The 22,468-nt window shown below is 39.4% G+C and overlaps 1 protein-coding gene across 1 annotated transcript in view; it reads right to left on the bottom strand.

The window, feature by feature from the left end:
• The window catches only part of cdh18a (cadherin 18, type 2a), a 44,783-nt gene extending 28,844 nt beyond the window's left edge, over positions 1-15,939 (bottom strand). The window contains exons 1-2 of the mRNA XM_030773098.1: positions 15,820-15,939; positions 9,909-10,456 (exon numbers count right to left, since the gene is read on the bottom strand). Of these exons, the coding sequence (XP_030628958.1) occupies positions 9,909-10,157 (249 nt within the window). The 5' untranslated portion in view covers positions 10,158-10,456; positions 15,820-15,939. The remainder of the gene's footprint in view (positions 1-9,908; positions 10,457-15,819) is intronic.
• Positions 15,940-22,468: the final 6,529 nt, after the last annotated feature.

Genomic DNA, 22,468 nt, shown 5'->3' with positions numbered 1-22,468 from the left:
GATAACCATCAGTAGTGATCCACTGTCCTCTCTCATCTCCACCCCCATGTTAGCACACATACACACCCTCATTCATCCATCAAAGACACTCACCTCCAGCCTGTACACTGCTCTCTCTCTCTGTGTGTGTGTGTGTGTGTGTGTGTATGGTATCAGTTTGTAACTAGGGAGATTAGGGAGGATCAAGTGACTGAAAGAAAACTATGTTACAGCCAAAAGATTTGTGCTGCCCTCCTGTGTTTTAGAATGCAACACTGTGCGTGCGAGTGTGTGTGTGTGTGCGTGTGCGTGTGCATGTGTGTGTGCAAACACCTTACCACCGCAGGGAACAAATGAAAGAGGGAATGTTTGCAGAGAGCAAATAGCAAATGCATAAAATAAGATATTTTTTTTGCTGAACAGAAGCAAAATATACACTGCGTGAATCGTTGTCTTTTATTTTTTTTTTATCTTTTTTTTTTTTTTGACAGGGGGAGTGAAAGAGAAAGGTTTCACTGGACTGGTTTGAAAATATTAAAGGAATCAATAAACCAGTGTTAGGAATGGATGTTTGATGTATGCTCTGGTGGTCTGGGTGATGGAGAAGAATCAATGAGCTGCCAATTCAAACCTCCACAGAGTCTTAGTGCTACTGCACCCATGAACGGAAAAAAAAAAAAAAAAAGAGAAATCTCAGCCTACGAACTTATTCAATCGTAAATCGCCGTTACATCTTTCTCTTTTTTTTTTTTCTTTTAACATTCCAGAGAAGTACAATCTGTTTTACAGTTATCCAGGACTCGGAAGTCCACGCTGGAATTTTCATCATTATAACATTCTCAGCACTTTTTTTTTCCCCCTCTCCAGTAGAAAATGATATACAATCTCCAGGAACAGACACAATTTCAAACTTCCTTTGATGTGTTTTACCATCTATCAAATCGGTGATCTATTCTTAATTAATGTGAAACAGATGTGAGGTGTAGAACTCTTTGATGTTAAGATATTGCAACTTACCTCTGATTTCCTAGATATTAGTGAGTTTACACACAGATAAACAATGATTGGTCCCAAGCTAATTTCTTCTTCTTCTTCTTTTTTTTTTTCTTTTGGTAGTTAGTGTCCATGAAGTAATGAAATATAGAGTATACCCTCAACATGGGTCTTAACAGACTAAACTCTTAAACACAAAGACACTATCACTAACAGTCATACCAGTATTCATTTACTGTCATCAATAAAATATTATATAACAATTTAGAAAGTGTCAATGAAAAAATTCTAAGCACAAATCTATAGTACATCATTAGAGCAGTCATAGCTTGGATAAAAGGCTGTGTGTGAGGGGCCATTACTGGACTGTGTTTTGTGGGGACCAGCGATGAGCAACCGAAAATGATGACCCATAAAACTGGTTCCCTTGGTAATATCTTTTCTGTTTCTCAAAGTGACATAGTTTACTCCTTCATCTGGCCCTAATGGAGGTCAGACTGTGATTTTTAGTAGGACAGGTCTGTCTGGGCACAGACCCCCCCCCCCCCCCCCACTTAGTTTTTTTTCTGTCTGACTAGTGAAGTGTGGTAAGATGGAAGAAAAGAGGGAGAGAGGGATAAGGAGGGAGTGGAGGGGGGGGATGAATGGGGACTCAACTGGAGAAAGTGTAAAAAAAAAAAAAAACGGGTGAGGGGAGTGATGGAGCCAGACTCACAGTCCTAGCCCATTTCTGTCTCAGTCATGAGTTGAAAAGAGGAGCTGCTCCTCCTTATTGAAATCAGTTGGACAGCTTTAGATGGAGCTGTGAAATGGAGTGGTACCCAGGTGGACAGGAGAGTCCCATTTACACTCTTGACTACCTTCTGACCTACCTACTGAACAACCAAGACACTTTCTGCCCCCATGTCTAGAGCGCTGTCTCATGTGGACTCATGTACTCCCTTCATTTTGGATATTTTGTCTGTCTCCTTATTTTACAAAAAGTGAAAAAGAAGGTGTAACATTATTCTCTAGCTCACAATTCGGAATTACACATTCCCAGTGTTAACAAATTCCCACACCATGAATGTTTCAAAACCTACCCCATGATTACCAGTTTTAGTCGTGTCACTCGAACAGTGTAAGTATAACAAAACCGCTTTGTTGGTAGACATGATTCATTAATAATTAACATCTCAGTAATAATTAATTAATTACAGCTGTAGAAATGCTAAGGTAGATATAGGACTCATTCATTCATTCATCCGTTCATTCATTGTCCATCTAAGTCATGATGTCTATAACAACAGGTGCCCTCGATACTACCATTACCTCTGTTCTGTCTATCCCGTTCTCGGTGTATGTGAAATAAAATATATACATTTGTTGCAATCCTTGGTATTTAAAACAATTCCTCATTAATTCATGTGTAAATCAGCACTTTAAAGTCTGTAATGTTTATTCATTGCAATGTCAAATTTATGAAAATTGTAATCCAAAACTGATTGCATCACGGACAGCTTACAGATGGAACATTCTTTGGGGGGGGGGGGGGGGGGGTAATCAAGTGGCATGGTATAGAATCACTAACGTTCTTCATTCAAAAACCATTTTCAGTATATTTAGTTTGGAATTGCAGCATAATCTCTCGCATAAATTCCACCCATTTCGGTCTAATAAATTGACATTACACGTCGGTAAATACTGTTAGGGGTTGGAGAATGGAAAAGCCTTGTGCAAGTAACCACAGTTGACAAATACATATTACACAAACGTAATTAAACAGACATAATTACACACATTTCACTGCACTTTTAGAGAAGGAAACACCTTGCTCAAACACCCATTGCCATTAGAAACATAATAGCACATGTCAGTTTGAAGCTTTACACCCATGTGAGAAATTCGTATTTGGCTCTCTAGTTAACAAACATGAATGTGTGCACACGCTCTGCAGAGGCTGTAATTATTTTTTTTTCCCCATATGTAATGATGTTTTTTTTCTGTGTAGACTGTCTATATAGCTACTAGAAACCCTTACAGTAAATTGAGGGATTGAGATTGATTCTTTTGCCCTAATTTTACTGTTCAATGCAGAAATTTGGGGGGGGGGGGGGGGCACTTGGGTTACTTTTTTTCTTCTTTTTTTCAATGAACTAATCTCAACGTGTATTGGAAACATATACGTCTAAGCTCATCCTTAAGGGTAAGAAAATATGTTAGCGTCTGACAAGCTTGAAAAAACAAAACAACAAGGACTGAATGAGTGTGTTTTTGTTTGCTGGTGAGGAGGCACTGAGGAGGTGTTAATTTGACTGTAAGTTAAGCTGTTTAAAAATATGTCAAACACGGGCTCAGTGTTTGGAGAATGGCGATTGTAAAGTGTCAACAGCTAGTCTGTCATTACTCCACACACTGAACTGTCTATGGTTTAACCTTCACCTTACCATATAGACACAGTGTCCACAGCATTTTGCTTTGACACAAACAGGTCATATATATATATATATATATATATATATATATATATATATATATAGGTCATTCTGTGTCAAATCAGATTAGGTTGTTGCAGCTCCATCTCAGATTTTGTTCAAACCTTGTCTGTATCATGAATGGGTCCAAAAGGCCTGTGAAAATGTTTCTGTTCAAATCCTATGTTTTCATATTTTTTCAGCCCTTGATATTATATTCTCATAACCTCAAAAACGCCTTATATGAGAAGCCATGTTTGGGCATTAATATCTTGACAAGTATTGTTCCTTGCCTCACCAGACGTTGTAGGATGGAAGACAAACATGTTTTATGTATGCTGAAACCATTAAAAGCCTGTACTGTATGCCATTTTATTTTATAAGGCCCTAGATTTGGAAAAAAACCCACAGAATTCCTAAACAAGAGTGACATTGAGGGTACTACAAACCCATATTTTTGAACCTATATGATATCAATTATTGATTTCTCTGCAAATACAATCTTTTTCTAAATTTTGTGCTAATATTTCAGGTCTCTACCACCAACAGACATGAAGATATTAGGAATAAAACAAGGTGTGGTAGGATATTTTGGTCATTTTCACAGGTATGTGGGGTAGATAGTAGGAACATAAAAATGTACATGGAAATATCTTGACGTATGGTTCAAAATGCCACTGTCCTTCTGTTTTTCCTTCATACAAAAATAGACATATTTGAGAAATATTTTACATATGGCAAGCAAAAAAAGTCCATTTCCAGATTACATTTTTTTTTTTTTGCCTCAGTATCTCCATGAATCAGTGAATAATGGAACATAGGGATTCCACTCATCGAGAAAACCTGAAGCATGTAATCAATTCAGTCCTGTTGTTCAAGCTATTATGACCTGTTATTACATCACTCGCAGTTTCTAGTACGTAATTTGCTGCTTTGCACATCATTTTCAATAAAGTCATTGTTATTATTGAGTATCTTATTCTTTTTTTTAAATATGGGATATAACATTTAACCACACCATTGAATATAGCATCTATGAGAGTTAATGCCTTTTTCTATAATGAGGCCCTGACAGTCAAGAATATAGCTTGCATTAATGACCTATAGCAAAATGAACCTATAGAAAACATGTTTTTCTTTACTTCAGTCAATATTTCAGAGGCTGGAACACACATACGTAGAGATAATAAGCTTTTTCATCATGGATATTTTTTTTCAAGAGTCAAAACTATGCCTTTAACTATGTGTATTTATCTATGAAGGGAAAATGGAAGGACATTGGCACTTTGTACACTGAATGACCACACATTAAGCTATTTCCACATACATTTTCATGTTCCTACTAGCTACCCAACACACCATTTTGGTCCTATGAAAATGACAGAAAAATGCTACCCTGCCTTGTTTTATTCTTAACTTCATGTTCATTAGTGGTGGAGACCTGAAATATTGCCTCAAAATTAATGAAAGATTGTATTTGGAGAAAAAATAATGATACCATTATTTGATACCATTTGGGTGCAAAAATGTGGGTTTGTAGTACCCTCAATATCACCCTCGTTGAGGAGTTTTGTCTTTTTCCCCCCCAAATCTATAGAAAATCAATAGGCATGCAGTACAACCTTTTAATGACTCAGTCGTACTGAGAACATGTTTGTCTTCCATCCTACAAAGTTTGGTGAGGCTGGGAATAACACTTTTCAAGATATTAATGCTCAAACATGGCTTCTCAGATAAGGCGTTTTTGAGAGTGTAAAAATGAAAAAAAAGGGCCAAAAAAATATAAAACATTGGAATTGAACAAAAGTATTTTACAGGCCTTGTCTATATAATGAATGGGACCCATTCATTATATAGACAAACTCTGAACAAAATCTGAGATGGTGCTACAGCCACTTTCCTGGATTCTGTCCGATTGTGTGTGTGTGTGTGTGTGTGTGTCTGTATGTATGTATCTATCTATCTACCTATCTATCTATATATATTTACACATGTTAGCAACTGCAGTTGATCAAACAAAGAAATTGCAAAGATTTTTCAATTATGGCATCTTTCCATTTTCCATTTCCATCTTTCCATTCTTTCTTACTCTTCCAGATTTAGTTAAGTGTATGAATAGGTGTATTAGGTGTTTATGTAGGATGTTTGCTATCACAGGATGAACATGGCATTTACCTATGAAGACAGTGGCTTGATTAGTCACACAAAGAGCAGTGAATATTGCTTTTCTGACAGACTTAAGGACTGATGAAACAGACCAGATGGATGACCTGTATATCTCTCAATTAGCAAGAGACAACAACTAGAGACTTACTGAGGATAAATCAACACCTTTTCAGCATTTACAAGGCTTTACCACCACTTATTTATTTGTTTGTTCGATTGTTGTTTGTTTATATGTACTTCATACTTTTAATAGTTTGTTTCTATGTCTCTACTGTCTTCACATCCATTGTGGATTTGGTCTGAGCAATTGCAGTTTCTAATATTGACAAACCAGCCCACCTACCGACCATAGAGCGAGGCGAATTGTCCACCATTAATTATTCAGAGAAATGAAATAGAATAGGCTGCCAATACCACAGGCTGTTTGGTTATGTTTATCCCCATGTTATAATTACCATTGCACTCATTGTCTGGGTAAGTTTTGTGTGCATGCAGTATGGCTGAGCGATCGACTGATCTAAAAGCTGGATTTAACTGCTCCAGACACCCAAAGCTAACTTAAGCTCATATGCTTCATTTGTGGAGGGCTTTGTAAGTTAGCAAGCCTTCCAAATTAGCCTGACAGGCACCTTAAGAGAGTATTTAGCGAGCTTCTTAATGGAACAGTTTGCTTGCTAATTGAACAGTTTACGGTCATGTTCCCTGTACACTTGTAAAACACTCTGATCAACAGATACTGAGTTTAGTCAACCTATGTGCTGGCTACAGCCTTACTTAAGTGACATTAATGAGTTTGACCAACACTAGGTGATATTGCCAGGATAGTTAAAAGGCTAAATGTAGCTGAAATATAAAGAGCAGTACAATGTACAGGCTTTTAAAATCATTTTGCCAGTTCTTACACTTTCTACAACTCACACTCCTCCAATTTTATTTAATGGCTATGTATAAAAGAGTAAACACATTGTTTTATTAATCTTGTTTGTGATTATAATTTTCAAGATAGATAATACAGAAGTCAGTATTAATTTGAATGGCAATAAAAGCAAATTTATGAGCAAATTTGGAATACTTAAAATGTAGTAACAAATCATCCAGACAGAAGGCCAGATGATAACCAAACACCACATCACTACCGCAATGTCACTGCCTGCACCTTATCTTTGGACTTTTAGTTTGAAATGTCTTGTGCTCCTGTTCCTTGTGTGTTTCCACCCCTCACCTGATCCTGTCTGTTGCATTTATTAACCTCGTTCCCCCCTTATTAAGTTTATCCAATCATGTTTGCCCTGTTTAGCTTTCCTCTTGTATTTAAGCCCTTGTGTTTCACCTGTCCTTTGTCTATGGTTGTTTGTGTTTGTGCACACTCTTAGGCTGCACCTTTTTGTTACTGGGTTTTGATTCTGTTTGCACCTGCATTTTTATCTTCAGTTTGCAAGTAAAGTCCTCCTTTTTGTCACTACAATCTTCGTGTCTTGTGCTTGGGTCCTGCACCACTCCACCAGCGTGACACGCAAACACCATCCACCACACACACATACACACGCAATATCAGTGCATACTCCAAACGTTATTTCAAAACTGTTAATGCCCCCCAAAAAATTCACATCTGCAAAGGACAGACAAACATTGTATGTCTTCCAGTGCATTTAAATTTCCCAAGTTTTTTGGGGTTTTTTTCCCATACCTTCCCATGAATTTTGTGTACTGTTACAAATCTACCAAGAAGGAACCACAACTGAAAACCAAAGAGTGCACTGACTGGTTCAGACGAGTAAGCTTTAAAATGACTGGCCTGAAAAGATTGCAGATTTCAGAGACAGGGCAATCTATCTATGAGACCTCAGTTAATGTTAAGTTAAATGTTAATTTGAAGCAAAAACCAACAGAAGTAAAAAGAATCTCTCAGCACATGAAATATGTGTCTGATAATGAACCTGCATCCAGGTTAAGTGACCATTTTTAGATCCATAAGAATTCTTTTGGACTACCCATCTTAATTTCTTTAAATGATTGCTGGGCCGGTCTGTCCTCTCACAGGACTTTGTTTGAGTTTTAAAGTGTTATGATTATGAAAATACATCACCATTACTAACGCTGAGGAGATGTGTGTGTGTGTGTGTGTGTGTGTGTGTTTCCCCAGAGCTCATGGTAACAAACACAGCAGAGGAGCATGGTTACTGTAAAGACGATATATATGGTCACTGAATATGTTACAGTTTTAATATATTCACTTTCACTGGGACGTGTCATCCGTCTCAGCAGTTAAAGGAAATGAAAACTGTGAAGCTAACTGAACTTATTCCCTCCACTGCAGCAATATGAGTTTGAATATTTCTCTCTCATATAAATAAAAAAAAACTACAAACTAAATGGAATACTTCTAAGGCATATCTGCTTAAAAGCAAGATAGAGAGAGAGAGAGAGAGAGAGAGAGAGAGAGAGAGAGAGAGAGAGAATGAAAGACATATTTCTTTTATTGACAGTTGTAATTTGCCTTAACAAAAAAAAAAGAGGAGGGGGGCGGGGTGAGGGCGTGTCAGGGCCAATATCTTTTAAAACTGCTTTGTAACAATGTCCATTGTAAGAGGCACTACACAAATGAAACTGAACTGAGAATTAAATTGACAGCTACCTGACTGTGAGCATGCTTCAAGTTTGGTAGCCCTTAAAATTTGATCATTTTTATAGTTTATCCATTAACAAAACTGCTCTTACTATGCATGTTTTGCTGTTGTTGTTGTTTGTTTGTTTTTTATTCATATTTATTTGTTTGTTTTCTACACTGCCATGACAGCTTCGAAGCGTCTTGAAATTGGTGTTGAGTCTCTCGAGTGTCAGACAATGAGGCACAAGGCCCAATCTGTGAGTTACAGACTGTCACTTCAGATGTGACTTGCTCCCCTGAACGGAGTCGCATGTGTGCGCTGGAAGGAACGCGAACGTTAAATAAACTGCAGTTCTGCATCAGTGTGTTCTCTTGTCGTACACTCATTTTACCGTGAATCACAGTAGGAGTTCTGACAACCTCCAACCCACAAAATAAATAAATAAATAAATAAACAAATAAAGAAGGAAGGAAGGACGTGCAGTGAATCTGCGAGGAGCTAATCTGAGGACTTGGCGGAAAGAGAATCTGCTAACCGAAATTCTCAAAGCGCTGGATTAGATCTAGCGGTGGAACAACCATTCTGAAAACAGTTTAACAGGAAAACGTCCGGAACACAGCCTGCAACGACCACATTCTGTGCCGTTTCCCTTTTCAGAAGAGGAAAAGTATTAGTAAAATGAGATAAATAGATCAAACATAGTAAGGCCTTTCACAGACTTGGAAAAAGAAAAACAGTAAAAAACAGTCGTGAAGGATAATATGAAGATCCTGTAAACTACAATCGCTTTTTTTTTTTTTTTTTTTTTGTAGGGCTATCCTCCATTCTTCAGTCCTTTGTCATGAAATAATGCTCAGCAGCTGCAAACGATGATCAGTTTCCACTCCACAGCAGAGACACCAGAAATGGTTAATCAGTTCTTCAGATACAAACAATGCTGAACAGGCACTAGTGAAGCACTGGAATCAAATGAAGCTTAATTTTGACCGTGAATTTTGGAACGTTCATGAACAATTCCTCTTAGGAAATTCTTGAGGAGGTAAATTACTGGGAATCCAAGGACGACACCCAGTTTACAATAACTCCTAAAAGAAAAAAAGGGTGAACAAATCTACTACTCTATTGGTGACTGGAACAAAACTGAGACTGAATGTTCAAAAACATGTTTGTTAAAGGCTTACGTAACATGAACAAAGTAAATACACACTTTGTTTACATGTTAGCAACTCAGTTTGGTCGTGTTCACAAGGGCATTAAGTTCATTTTAGTTACACAACACGTAAAGTAAAGCGTTACCCATGATTATGTATAAAATACAGAAACTCATAACACTGATTAATAGTAAGAGCAGGAAAGTGAACGAAGGCAGCATATCGAAGTAACTCCAAGCGGTTTTCGACCTACACTTCTAAAATTTCATTCAAAGAAGACGCTCAGGTGCAATGCTCCTGGTACAATGTTCCTGAAGTAAACAACTTGTGAAAATGTCTGAACCAAAAAAAAAAGAAAAACGAATCTCTCTTTCCTTGGGATTTAGAAAAGTCACAACAGCTCCATATGCTCACTTCTTCAGAGATTTGCTCCATCAGGCTCCTCCACGCACGCACACACACACACACGTGCACACACACACACACACACACACACAAGCACATATGGTGAGACAGTAAACAGCCAAAGGGGTAGGCATCGTAAACACAACCCTTACCTTCCCCACGTATTGCGGATCTGGTCCAATATGTTCCTCCAAAACAAAGAACTGGTTCCAGATCCACCCCCTCTTGGGCCGATGGTGCGCATCCTTATCCCCGTCTTGGGACGCCGTTTGGTTCTGGTTCCGGATGGATTTAGAGGGTCCAGACAAGGGAGGCTGCCTCTCTCCACTGCTCTTTCGGTTGAGACAGACACTCAGCAGCAGCAGTGGGCACAGACAGGCGGGGCTTCCAGGTACTCTCATGGTAAAGAGTTAGGGAGTGAACTCCCAATGTACCCCAGGGGCACGCGGTGCACCCCACAGGCCACCCTCAGAGGTTGATTTCCACTAAATTTGGATCAGGCCAGCCCAGACAGCTGTGCCGAAGAAGTCCATGTTTTAAATCCAGCCATCCAGCTCCACGGCGGAAACTCCCCAAGATGATTTACATCGTTGACAAGGAGGGGAAAAAAAAAAACAAAACAAAAAAAAAAACCAGTTCACTGTTCAGAAGATCTCCTCTGTAGAATCACCACAGACGAGAGCATGTGGACCCAAAGCATCTGTATGGACAGGAAATGAGATAAAACATTGTTTATACCAGAGGGACAACTGTAATAGAGCCTGGGATTACATTAATTCCACAAAACGGTGTAGAGTAACAGCTCCTGTTTAAAGCTGTGAAGAAGGTTTAAATCTGCTTTAGCTCCCTCACAGAGGGCCATAACAGGCTTGGTATCCTTGCTGTCCGCATCTTTTTAATGGGATCGTAAATAATCAGTCATATTGCTAGTTGGGCAACAAGTGGTAACATCTAATACATTTTTTAAGGGAACATCTGCTCACGCATAATGGCGGAGCTCGAGTCGAAGTGATGCCAGGCTCCTTTATAATGAGAGCAAGGCCACAAGGATAGACAGACCAGACAAATTATTTTATTTATTTATTTTTTATTTATTTTTTTTTATGATGAATGTATTCTGTCTGCACATTACTGTCCTCCAGACAAACACTCTTCTCCCCTCCATCTTCTCTGTCTCCGTGGGTCTAACTGGGTCTGATTCATCAGAGGGAGATTCAAGGGTTATTTCCAGAAAAAAAAAAAAAAACAACCCCGACCTAGCTGGGTCAGGCAGTAAGATGAGTCAACGGTTTGAAGAACCCTGATGTGGTTTAATAACAGTTGCATTCCTGAAAATTTAAAAATACGTGCACGGACGGTTTACCACATTACTCCACTTAAAGTTTCTCTGGAGGAATTTCTGCAAGAACTGAGCTGTATCTAATTTTCACTTTATTGCCAATGATGTGTGGTGGTGTACATTAGAGGCTCTGAGAAAAGTGACCACTGTGATATCAAGTGTTAGTAATAAACTTGGTCAAGTCTTCAAGTAGCCTAATTTCCTCTACTACCTCTCCTTAACACAGAGACATTATCACGTCCTCAGCGAATCCTCAAACAAATTCAACTGTATTTAACTGGCTCTTCACTGCAAATGATGTAATTTTCATATATAACGACAGATGCCTTGGCAACTAACCGATCATTGCATTCTCAGGTACTCAGGAACAACAACACCGACAACAACAACAACAACAACAACAACAACAACAACAAAACGACCACAGACGTTGCTCTCGTAGTTACTGATCCTGATGGATCGGATATTCCTTGGATCAGCAAAACAGATGATGCATATTTTGGCCCATACACACTGAGTGATGAATATGATATGAGAAAACGGAGCAGCTGCTTTATGAGAGAGATGTGAGCATGACATGTTAATACAATTTTAATCTCCTGGGTGTTGCTGCACATCTGTAGGTTGATATTTATTTGCTTTTATAAATTCATTTAGCTATGTGTATATATATATATATATATATATATATATATATATATATATATATGTAATGTTTTGATCTGACATGTACAAATTGAACATTTTTGATGCATTTTTTTTCAGCTTCCCAAATAAATCAGTGCACCTGTCAGAAAACAGACCTGTCTAGGAGAAAAAAAAAGTCCTATGAATAAATAATTTGAGAATGATCAATGTAGCGTACAATGGAAGACTGAATGAAACAAGATGGTGGATGTGTTTGTTGATGTTGTTTGTTTTTTCATGCAACTGTTTGAGAAATTACAATTGAGACATCAAGACAAAAAACAAATAAAAAATAAACAAGAACTACAAAAAAAAAAATAGAAAAACAAAAACAAAAACAAATAAAAAACGCTGCAATCAGCAGCAACCGAAGTAGCTTCTGACGGGAAATGAAGCAGCCTATTACTGTTTGGACAACATGTCACCTTTCTACTGATGGACTTCCAAGCCTCACAAAACATCGTTCAAAACCAGACCTGCACAAAGCTAACAATTCATCTAAGAATGGTTTTACTCGCTCAATAAGCCAGCATTCTTCTTCCCAATATCATAACCATCTACAAATGTGAAAGTCTTTTGAAAAAAAAAAAAAGAAAAGAAAAGAAAAAAAAATCAGTGAAGAGATCACAAGACTAATACCCTTTAAGAAGATTGGAGAGATTAAGGATGAGTTAGTTAGCACTGACAATCAGTAGAAACCATTTGTCTCACAGTGTTTTCAGTTCTGTTCTAGCTTCAGCATCTTCTTACAAAAAGCGTTTTGACGTCATTTGGTTCTGCATATAAAGCACCTACATGGTCCTTCAGGCTGTACTTTAAGTCAAGGGTGGACACCACACGGTCTTCCCCGCTAACTGTTTACCGCTTTAATCCTTCATAAACTGTATGTCTATCCAAACTTCATCAAGATCTCCTTCCAAAGCAGACAGCACCTTGTTAAACATTTAAACCTAGAATAGCCTGGGGAAACTTTCATGAGAACTAAAGGCCTATGATATATTCATTACATAGCCTACGTCACTGTGTTCAAATATACCAGGTAAAAAAAAAAAAAAAGATTCACAAAATACTGGCGCTTCATCGGTTTTCTCCATATTATAGCCCAGCTAGTCCAAACTGAGGGGCCCAGAAAGAGTTGACACACACTAATTGAGAACAAGTGAAGAATTATGTTTCAGTCTCAGGGAAGTCATTTTAATGAGCGTGGCCCGCATCTTAAAATATCTATTTCTCATCTAAATACTTTTTTTTTTTTTTTCTTTCTTTTAAACATGTTATGTTGGTGAGGCGGAACAGAATCAAAGTGCTAAAGATTTGCCTGGCTGAGTTGTGGAGAGCTGGAGTATTCATCAAACTGATATGTGGTTGAAAAATATCAGACAATGGCCCTCTAGCCACTAGAGAATGAGATTGTGGTAAACAAAAAGGAGAGAGAGAGAGAGAAAGAGAGAGAGAGAGCAAGAGAGAGATGGGAGTGTGTCATATTATATTGATATGAATCTTGGTCAATAACTCTCACTCATACGAATCAGGGAAACACTGGTGGAACTGCTGAAACCCTGGACCATACTGTCTGTTCATGTCTAGCTTGTGCAGTAGAAGTTACAATTACTTGCCTATATATTCACATAACACACATCACAACACCTCTGATGAACTGTGCCATGGGTGGTTCACTGCTGTCAATCGTTAAGTAAAAATTAATGTGCTGTTGTTTATATCTTGGTAGTAGTATGGATGAATACACTGGAAATCTCCGCAAGAGAAGGAATTGAAATTCAGTTCTCAGCTTCACTCTGAAAGATATTTTTGTCAGCTGAAACCCCCCCCCCCCCCCCCCCCACCCCCCCAAAAGCAAGACAGAAAAAAAAATCTCCACACCTCTGCCGACCATTAATAATAAGATTGGCGTGAACAAGCTGACTTGCAAATCCAAAGTAGGGCTGGGCTTCTGAAATAAGAAAAATAATCATGAAAATCAGCCGTAACATTTTACTCAAATTTCTGCTTAGTGTCTTTTTTTAGACCCAAAGACAGGGGGCACACTTGGATACTTGGTTATACAAAAGCATAAGATACATTATATATATATATGTGCACACACACACACACACACACACACACACACACACTGTATATATTCCCATGTAACAATCTCTTTTCTCAGCACCATAACACAAATTGTGCATTTGAATACAGCTGACACAGAAACCAGACAATTCCACAGTAACAAGACAATCCACATGTATGTAGTAAACCAAAAAACACAAGGCAGTGGCACCCGAAAAGATCTAGGCCCAGTTATCATTGGTCCAGGTTTTATTGCTCACTAAACAATATGTTTTCCTCATCTCGTGCTAACTGAACATGGGCAAGCAGTTACTGCAAGTCTCGGGGTTGATGCGGTATATCATTCACACTCTTATTAGTGAGCTGAAGTGAATTGAAACGAATAAAGCGCAGGTCAATTGCTGAACCCATCATTTAAGCTTATTTAATATATACTTCTTAAGGGATTCCGTTTACGTGACCCGAAACCGAAAACAAAGATGTTCCACGCATAGAACAATCACAGACACGAAATGCTAGGGCCTGAACAAATGAAGACTAGGCACATACAGGAAGAGAGATAAGACCAGGTGCTAATTGACGTGTCCTTGTTTTCCACGTTTGGAGAGCAAAAGTGTCTTGTGCTAATTTATGCAAATTTCTTGAGGTCTTCAAAACAAATTTGCACTACTGATGAGAATTCAGTGTGGTTCATTAAGATGCTAATTGGAATGGAGAAGTACATTCTCTAGACTAGGGCTCTGAGGTATTCCCATGCAGTGACAATCTTTTGCATACATTTTATTTTGGTTTCTCTACTTCATTGCTACCTGGTATAAAGATGGCATCATCCATTCTCAAATAGATAACAAGGGGTTACTTAAGTCAGTTTTCATAGTAAGGGAAACTTTATTTCTTTTTCACCCTGAACAACACTCCAGTACCACTGCTTGTGGTGCTCTGGTGTTTGAAATGGGGGACACTGTTTTACAGTGTCACTGGATTTCGCATTGATTTAACTGTTCACGCACTTCCCTCTCCGTGGGTACAGGACTTTGGGCAGTGGGCAGTGAAACAAGCAAATCTCTCTCTCTCTCTCTCCGCCCCCCTCTCTCTCTCTCTCTTTCCCACTGGGGCAGAGGCTAAGAAAGTGTTGGTGAGATTGATTGTTCTTTACAGAATTGACTATGTAAGGAGATTGATCCCAGGCAGCTAATTATGTGTGTTTGGCACCTTGACATGACTGCTGCATGAATGGATTAGTCAAAGCATTACGGACCCATGGCATTTAAAACTCTCAGCTAGATCTTATGAAGCTCGAGAGCATTCGAATAACCGTTTTGAGGCAGCTGTCTGTTCAGCGCGCGACTCTAACTCGCCTGGACGAATCACCTAAGAGGTTGCCACACGTCACAAACAGAAATACAGCCTTCCCAAATCCAAAATTTATCCCACATATATGAACACATGTATTTTCTTTCATTTAGGTGACTAAGTAAAATCTTAGCCTATATTTCAAACATGGTGAATGTTTTCTCAGATAGCATCACTGTAAGCAACTCCCCTAGAGGCAGGAGTCCCAGATCAAAATATCTTTTTTAAAAATTGCCTCAAACCGCACGGAATGAAATCATGAAGCGGTCACAGTAATTACGAGTGAAAGTTGCCTATTTCTGTGTTAGCTGAGAAGAAAGTGAAGTAGACCTTGAGAGGATTATACTATGAACATTAATTGTCGCCTAGACGAAGTCCTCTAGAGACTTGTTTTTTTTAATAGGCAAAGAATCAATGAGAAAGGTGCTTCCTTTCTTCCCTAATCCTACCTTTTCGCGTAATCCACAATCACATTCGCCAACACAGACACTCACTCACACTTTCACAGGGCAACGCTTGCCACAAACAAGGCTAACAGCTGCACCCAAACAAACATTCCAGATGTGAGGACGATATCCAGCGAGAGATAAGAAAGTCTCTTCGTAAACTCTTACCTTTTCCGTTTCTCCCTAAAAGGCGACAAACCTTTGGAATAAAGAGGGATGGTCCAGGTTTCTCTCTTCATCTCTGCTGCTAAGTCCCCGTGAGTGTGTGTGCGTGCGTGTGTGGATGTGTGTGTGTGCCCTGCTCCCACTCCACCTCAGAACAGTCCGCTAGCTCCCAAATCTGTCAGCCTGCCGCAGCTCTGTGCGGGCATTCTGATTGGCCGGCTCCACACACAGTCATACCATACCAACACACACACATGCACACACATGCACTCACACACAAAGTCAGGCGTTTGCATTTTTTTTCCCTCACGTTTTCTACTCTCTCTCTCTCTCTCTCTCTCTCTCTCTCTCTCTCTCTTTACATATCCCACACTCTAAATCTCCCTCTATCTTTTAGTCTCTCTCTCTCTCTCTCTCTCTCTCTCTCCCTCTCTCATGAGCACTGACTGGGGCTATGTGTGGTTTGAGGCAATGGTGTGGCTCCAAAAGGAAACCTAATTAATAATATAGGAAGGGAGCACAGAGAAGGGAGTGTGAAACCCCTCCAGACCAAAGGCTATTTTCTCGCTCTCTCTTACACACACACACACACATACTGACATACACACACACACACACACACATTCTATAGACGTCCACTTCCCTGTAAAGAAAACCGCGTAGATAGAGGGTGAGGAAGCACCGTGGAAATGAGCAGGATGAGAATGTGATAAAACAGAAGATGCTTACGGGAGAAAAGAGAGAGAGAGAGAGAGAGAGAGAGAAAGTGTGAGAGGGAGAGAGAGAGAGAAACAGTGAAGGCTTTACATACTACAGCTCCAAGTCATCAAACCTTCACACTTCTCTTTCAGCCTATCCATCATATACCTCCGCCTCTCGTGCCCTCCATCCCTCCATTCTCCGTGCTGACGGATGATTTATCTTTTCAAGCTCATTTATTTATTTACTTTTTCTTCACAGGGCTTGCCGTGCCCTTGCAGGTGGGCCTTGGGTGAGCTTACATAAAGCGATGCCGTCTGACTAGCGGCAAGGAAACTAACACTATTATTTGTGTGCTTTAAAAGCATCAAGAGACAGCTTAGAGATTGTGTTTAAGCATTAGTATTCACTGCCTTTATTTGAGTTTTTCTCTCTTTTTTCCCCCCTTCTTTTTGTGATCAGCATATACATTAGACAAAAGACACGCTTTTCAGAAGAGACAGCTTAAATGAAATAACATGCATGGCTCATATAATCACATAACTTTACATATTTGTTTATATATATATATATATATATATATATATATATATACACATATTCATATATATATATGTGTGTGTGTGTGTGTATACATATACACACATACAGAACTGTGTATTTGTATGAATATTTATATATACACACACACACACACATACATACACTGTATATACTGTAGATATATTCCCTCAGACTAATGCCTGCGCTTGATGTTGTATTTAAGAGGAGATCCATATTCTCTAGGGAAGCGACAGTCAACTGCATCTGAGAGCAGAGGGTGATATGTCCTAAAAATGGCCCCTGATATAGCCCAGTCAAGAGATGACAGCTTATGACAAGTCCAGATCAATCTAATCAAAGGTGTGAGTTCACATGCTGGGGAATCCCATAAACCCACTTTTCATCTTTTAGTGATATTGAAAAATCAATAATCCGCACATGAGGATGGAAAAAGCATGTTTCAGTGAGGAAATATGTGAACATTTTTTTTTCTTTTCTTTTTTTTACTTCTGCTGCATAAACATAATAAATTGAGTAAAAGCTGAGTGAAAAGGTTATTTTTTTTGCTTGACACAGGAATTATATATCTGCCGCTAAAGACTTGATACATGTATGTGTCCCATATGGTTGACATGTTATTGTTTATCCACATGGTGCAAACTCTCTCTCTCTCTCTCTCTCTCTCTCTCTCTCTCTCTCTCTCTCTCTCTGTTTCACACACACACACACACACACACACACTCGCACACACACACACTCACGCACATATGTACATAGTTTCTGACTGCACATATGCAAATATCTCAACTGAAAATCTCTACAAGTAATCACTGGCTGTTTTCGTCTCACACACACATGCACACACACACACACACACACATACACACACACACACACCAACACAAGGGAATGATTGAAAAGAGGCCGGAGAGAGGGCAGGAAAGATCATTGCTCTTCAAATCATGGGAAAAAATACATTATGCACTTGGATGGACCTCATTTCAAGGTTGTGGTTTGGTTAAGTGTTTGCGTGGATTCATCTGTGTGGAGAGAGGGAAGGGAGAGAGACTTGCCAAAAACAAGTGACTGCTGGAGAGTGTTTTGAGCATTTTGAGATTGTGTGCCATGGTACACATGGTTTCAGTGCTGGGATAATACAATTCTCAGCCTTTTTTTCAACTTAGACTGGTTTGGCTAAGAATGGAACTCTTATTACAATGCCAGGAAGGATAAAAATAAAAACAAAAAAATACACAGTTTGCATTATGTTTGCATTAATTAAATATCTCTTCGTTTCTGAAGATTTAAGCTCAACAAAGTAGCACGTGCGCACGCATACACACACACACACACACACACACACACACACACACATGCGCGCACACACACGCACACGCACAAGCACACGCTCAAGCAAACAAAGCAATTCTTCTGAGTCACATCATCACTCAGAAATGATCACTTAGATAATATTCAGCAGTGCATCGACAAGGAGTTCAGTCAAAGCCCATTAATTGTGTGGGGATACATATGATGGAAAACATCAAGATCTTACTCAATAACATATGGTTTATTCCCCAGATACTGGTCCTGGATCAGATTACTGAAGTGGCTGTAATTAAATGCACTGTTGAAAATCATAGATCTTTCAATGTATTGTGAGTGGCCATTATTCACTGGCTGTTTTGAATGTCAATATGCTAAGCCATGTTTGCTTCCAGTGCTCTTTGGAGGGCCATTATGCTGGCTGGTTCAGACACTGTTAAAGGACTGGCCCCCGAGACACTTAAGCAAATTATATCTGTCATTTACTCTGCAAACTCACTTATTTTATGATCTCTACTTCACACTCTTCAACATGTCAATCAAACGTCCCCACCGGGCCTTTTCCTTTATTTACCGGTCAGTTGTTAGCTAAGCAGTAGAATGTGTGCGTTACTGAGAGAACCAAATGGTTTGGGCAGAAGTTAAAAATTCACTGCTGACTGATTCTCTAAGGATATACCCAGGCATTTTGTGATATCAGGTTCTTGCCAACCATTGCCTGAGCCCATCTCTCTCTCTCTCTCTCTCTTTCTCGCTTTCCCTCGTTCTCTGTCTCTCTCTGTGTCTTTCTTTGTCTTTAAGGACTGTTAAACAGTTCAGAAAGAGTGGTAGTTTGTCTGACCCTGTGTGCGTAAGCTTCCTGGTGGAGCAATCTCAGCTGCCAGTGCTTGGTAACGTCACCACCTCACTGACATTTGCCAAAGAAACAGGCCCTCAGAGGAAACGCTGAGAGATAATAACTCACTCTGAGTAATCTATGAGTAGTTTTTGATTAAGATGTTTAATTAAACAATTAACTTAGCCTAAGCTGACAGATATGCCAACAGAAGTTAATTGCCTTACAATATTACGGGCCATGGAATGGTATTGTCCAATTCACAAGAAATGACCCTGTTTTTTTTTCTTGGTTTTTGTTTTGGGGGGGGGGGGGGGGGGGAGGGGGGGGGTTGGGGGGGGGGGGGGGGGGGGGGGAGGGGGGGGTTGGGGGGGGGGGGGGGGGGTTGGGGTTGTAGTGGAACAGAGGCTTTTTTTTTTTTTTTCAGTCACTGAGCGTGATGTAAAATCCAGTTTAAGCGCGTTCTTCTCCCCTCATTAAACAGGTGTCTGAGTTAATGACCCATGCACACACAGCAGGAGCGAACAAGCATTAGGTTCTATACATATCCGCTCTTCAGGTGCCTTGTCAATCCAGTTCCATTTAATAGGTACACACACATTGGCGCTGCCCATCCCCTTCCTCTGCTTTTAATCATATGAGTCTCTGTCCAGTCCTTCATGCATAAAATCTTTAACTTCACTTTCTTCTTCTCCTTCTTCCTGTCTTTCTTTCTAAAGCTAATTGAAGGAGGCATTCATCAGACACGGGAAAAAGAAAAAGAAAAAAAATCATAAAGAGATACCTTGACCACCAATCAGAGCTGATTAATCTATTGTTCTGCTCCGTGAAGAGGATTTGAGCTGTCCAACTGTTTTTTTTTTTTTCTTTTTGGTGGGTATTGAGAAATAATCACATATTTACAAGTGTTAAGGACTAAAGGGCAAAGGTTGGTATTCTGGTATTCACATCAGTTACAAACAGGTGACAGATCTTTTAATAAAGTACGTCAGAACACCTCCATATGTATCAAACAAAACAGCACCTTTTTTTTTTTTTTTTTTACATCCTTGAGGCTTATGTCGCTTTTCTTCATTAATTAAGAGAGCATGGGGGAAAAAAAAGGTCGACTTATGAAGCAGGCAGCACTATCCACGTGAGTCCTACTGCCTCGCTGTCTGATTACATTCTCCGACATCTTTCCTTTTCTTTTTTTTTTCTCTTTTTTTTTGTCAGACAACATTGAAGGGAGAAAAAAAAAGTATCAAGGCCAAACATTACTTCCTGGAGACAATGTATCTGAGATGAACTGAAAATTTAGTCCAGGAGCTGAGAAAGGGGCAGCCACGAAATACTTGATGAGATACTGAAATACTTCAATATCATTTGTTGTCTTGTTTTCCACTGAAACTGTATGAAAGATAATGAACGAGAAATAAAGTCACAAAAAATATAAAAGGATTAAACCCACTGACCCTCTTTACCTCATCAGTTCTGTGATGTCATGCAAAGACATACATCTCCTCTCATGTGTTTTGGAGGACGCTCAAGAACATTTAGGAAGTCTCAGGTTGTGAACTGATTAGGGAACTGCTAATTAAATTATAAGCCAAGATTAAAGTCATACCGCTTTAAATTCAGGTTCCGCTGTTGTCTTTCCAGGGTATATAAATCCTTTTCCCGGCCACCGTGTTGTTTTTTTTTTTTTTTTGCAATCAAGCAGTTTGACATCCCTTCTTTACTGCGGCGGAGGCATGGGGCTCGTTTGTGGAGCAGTCAATTTATCTCAATTTGTTGTGAATGAATGTTCAACAGGGGCCTGTGGCCTGTTAGCTTTAATTGCTGTACTCTTTCCCATTACGGAGCTAACCGAAGACAGTGTCACCAACAGCCCTATAAATCACTCCCATATCACCAATCCTCTCAGATATGCTCTCCATGCAGAATAGGATTATAATGGCAATTAAGGGAGAAGACAATTAGTGTGTAAAGGATAGGCGGCATAGATGAAGTCTCCTCTGGTCTAAAGTGGATATAACGTGTAGAAGCAGAGAAAACCAATCAAGCCAGGAGAGTAGCACTGACAAGAGATTTCATAAGAATCGGAGTAACTCTGTGGTAAGGTGTTCGCTACCTTTACCACTGTGGGCTCCACTGTGACCGCCTACAACATTTCATTTATTGCGACCGTTTAAACAGCGTCTACCATTTAACGTTAACAACGTTTCAGGAAACAAAAGCTGAGCTTAGTAAATGACCGAGATACTTTACTTTTCTTCTTTCTTTAATACACTGGCTTATGCTGTGCATGCCTTGGGCAGGGTTTTTTTTTTTTTTCTTTTTTTCTGAGGTGCAGAACACACCTCACTTATTTACTCACTACTACATTTGTTACTGTTTGTCTTGTTAAAAATGAATAAGATCTTAGAAAGAAGGGATCCTCTTCCACATCTTAAGACTCTATGGCGTTTTTAGGACAGCTATGCAAGTTTAAAGAGTTCTTCCTGCTGCAAAATTCAAACCATGGCTGGTAGTATCTCCCAGAGCCTCAGAGAGCTTATTGCCTGCTATACTTGAACATATTGTTGGATTACACACTGAATATGCAAAGCTTCAAAATTCCACATGCTCATCTTTTAATGCCATACCCATGCGTCTGCACTGATTCATTAAAACCTGCGCAACTCCCATTTGCATTACCTGTCTAATTAGCTACCTGTCCATCTATTTATCTATTATCTGTGTATCTATCTATGTGTGCATGTATGTATGTATCTGTCTGTCTATCTGTCTGTCTGCCTGCCTGTCTGTCTAAGTAGATAGACAGATAGCTAGATAGATAATGCAGTTGCTGATTTAATATTCTGGTTCACACGACACACCTTAAATCATGCAACAAAGCCTCTAACATTTTGCATTTTGAGTCACAGAGGTGAAAAAAGGGCCATAACAAATCAAGTTTTAATTGACACTGTCAACCATCACTGTACTCCACGGAGAAATACAGCCGGCCGGATCCCCGCACAAAGACGGGAGCTTAATGTAAAGAGATGTGACATTTAAGAATTCCACATCGAAGTTAAAACAAACCCCGAAGACATTCCAACGACTTAAAACGAACTGAGTTGACAAGGATCCATTATCCCATCTCTTAATCTGGCATCTGTGTCACACAGTGTCAGAGTGCATTTAGCCCCGGAGCGAAGCAGGCTTTCCAATAACTCAACATGCCGAAACAGCAAAGGCGAACTATAAAAAAAAAAAGTGTTC

This window comes from Chanos chanos, chromosome 5 (genome assembly GCF_902362185.1).
Source record: "Chanos chanos chromosome 5, fChaCha1.1, whole genome shotgun sequence".
Classification (NCBI taxonomy): domain Eukaryota; kingdom Metazoa; phylum Chordata; class Actinopteri; order Gonorynchiformes; family Chanidae; genus Chanos; species Chanos chanos.
The sequence above is the reverse complement of the archived record's forward strand: the minus strand, read 5'-3'. Positions and strand labels throughout refer to the sequence as shown.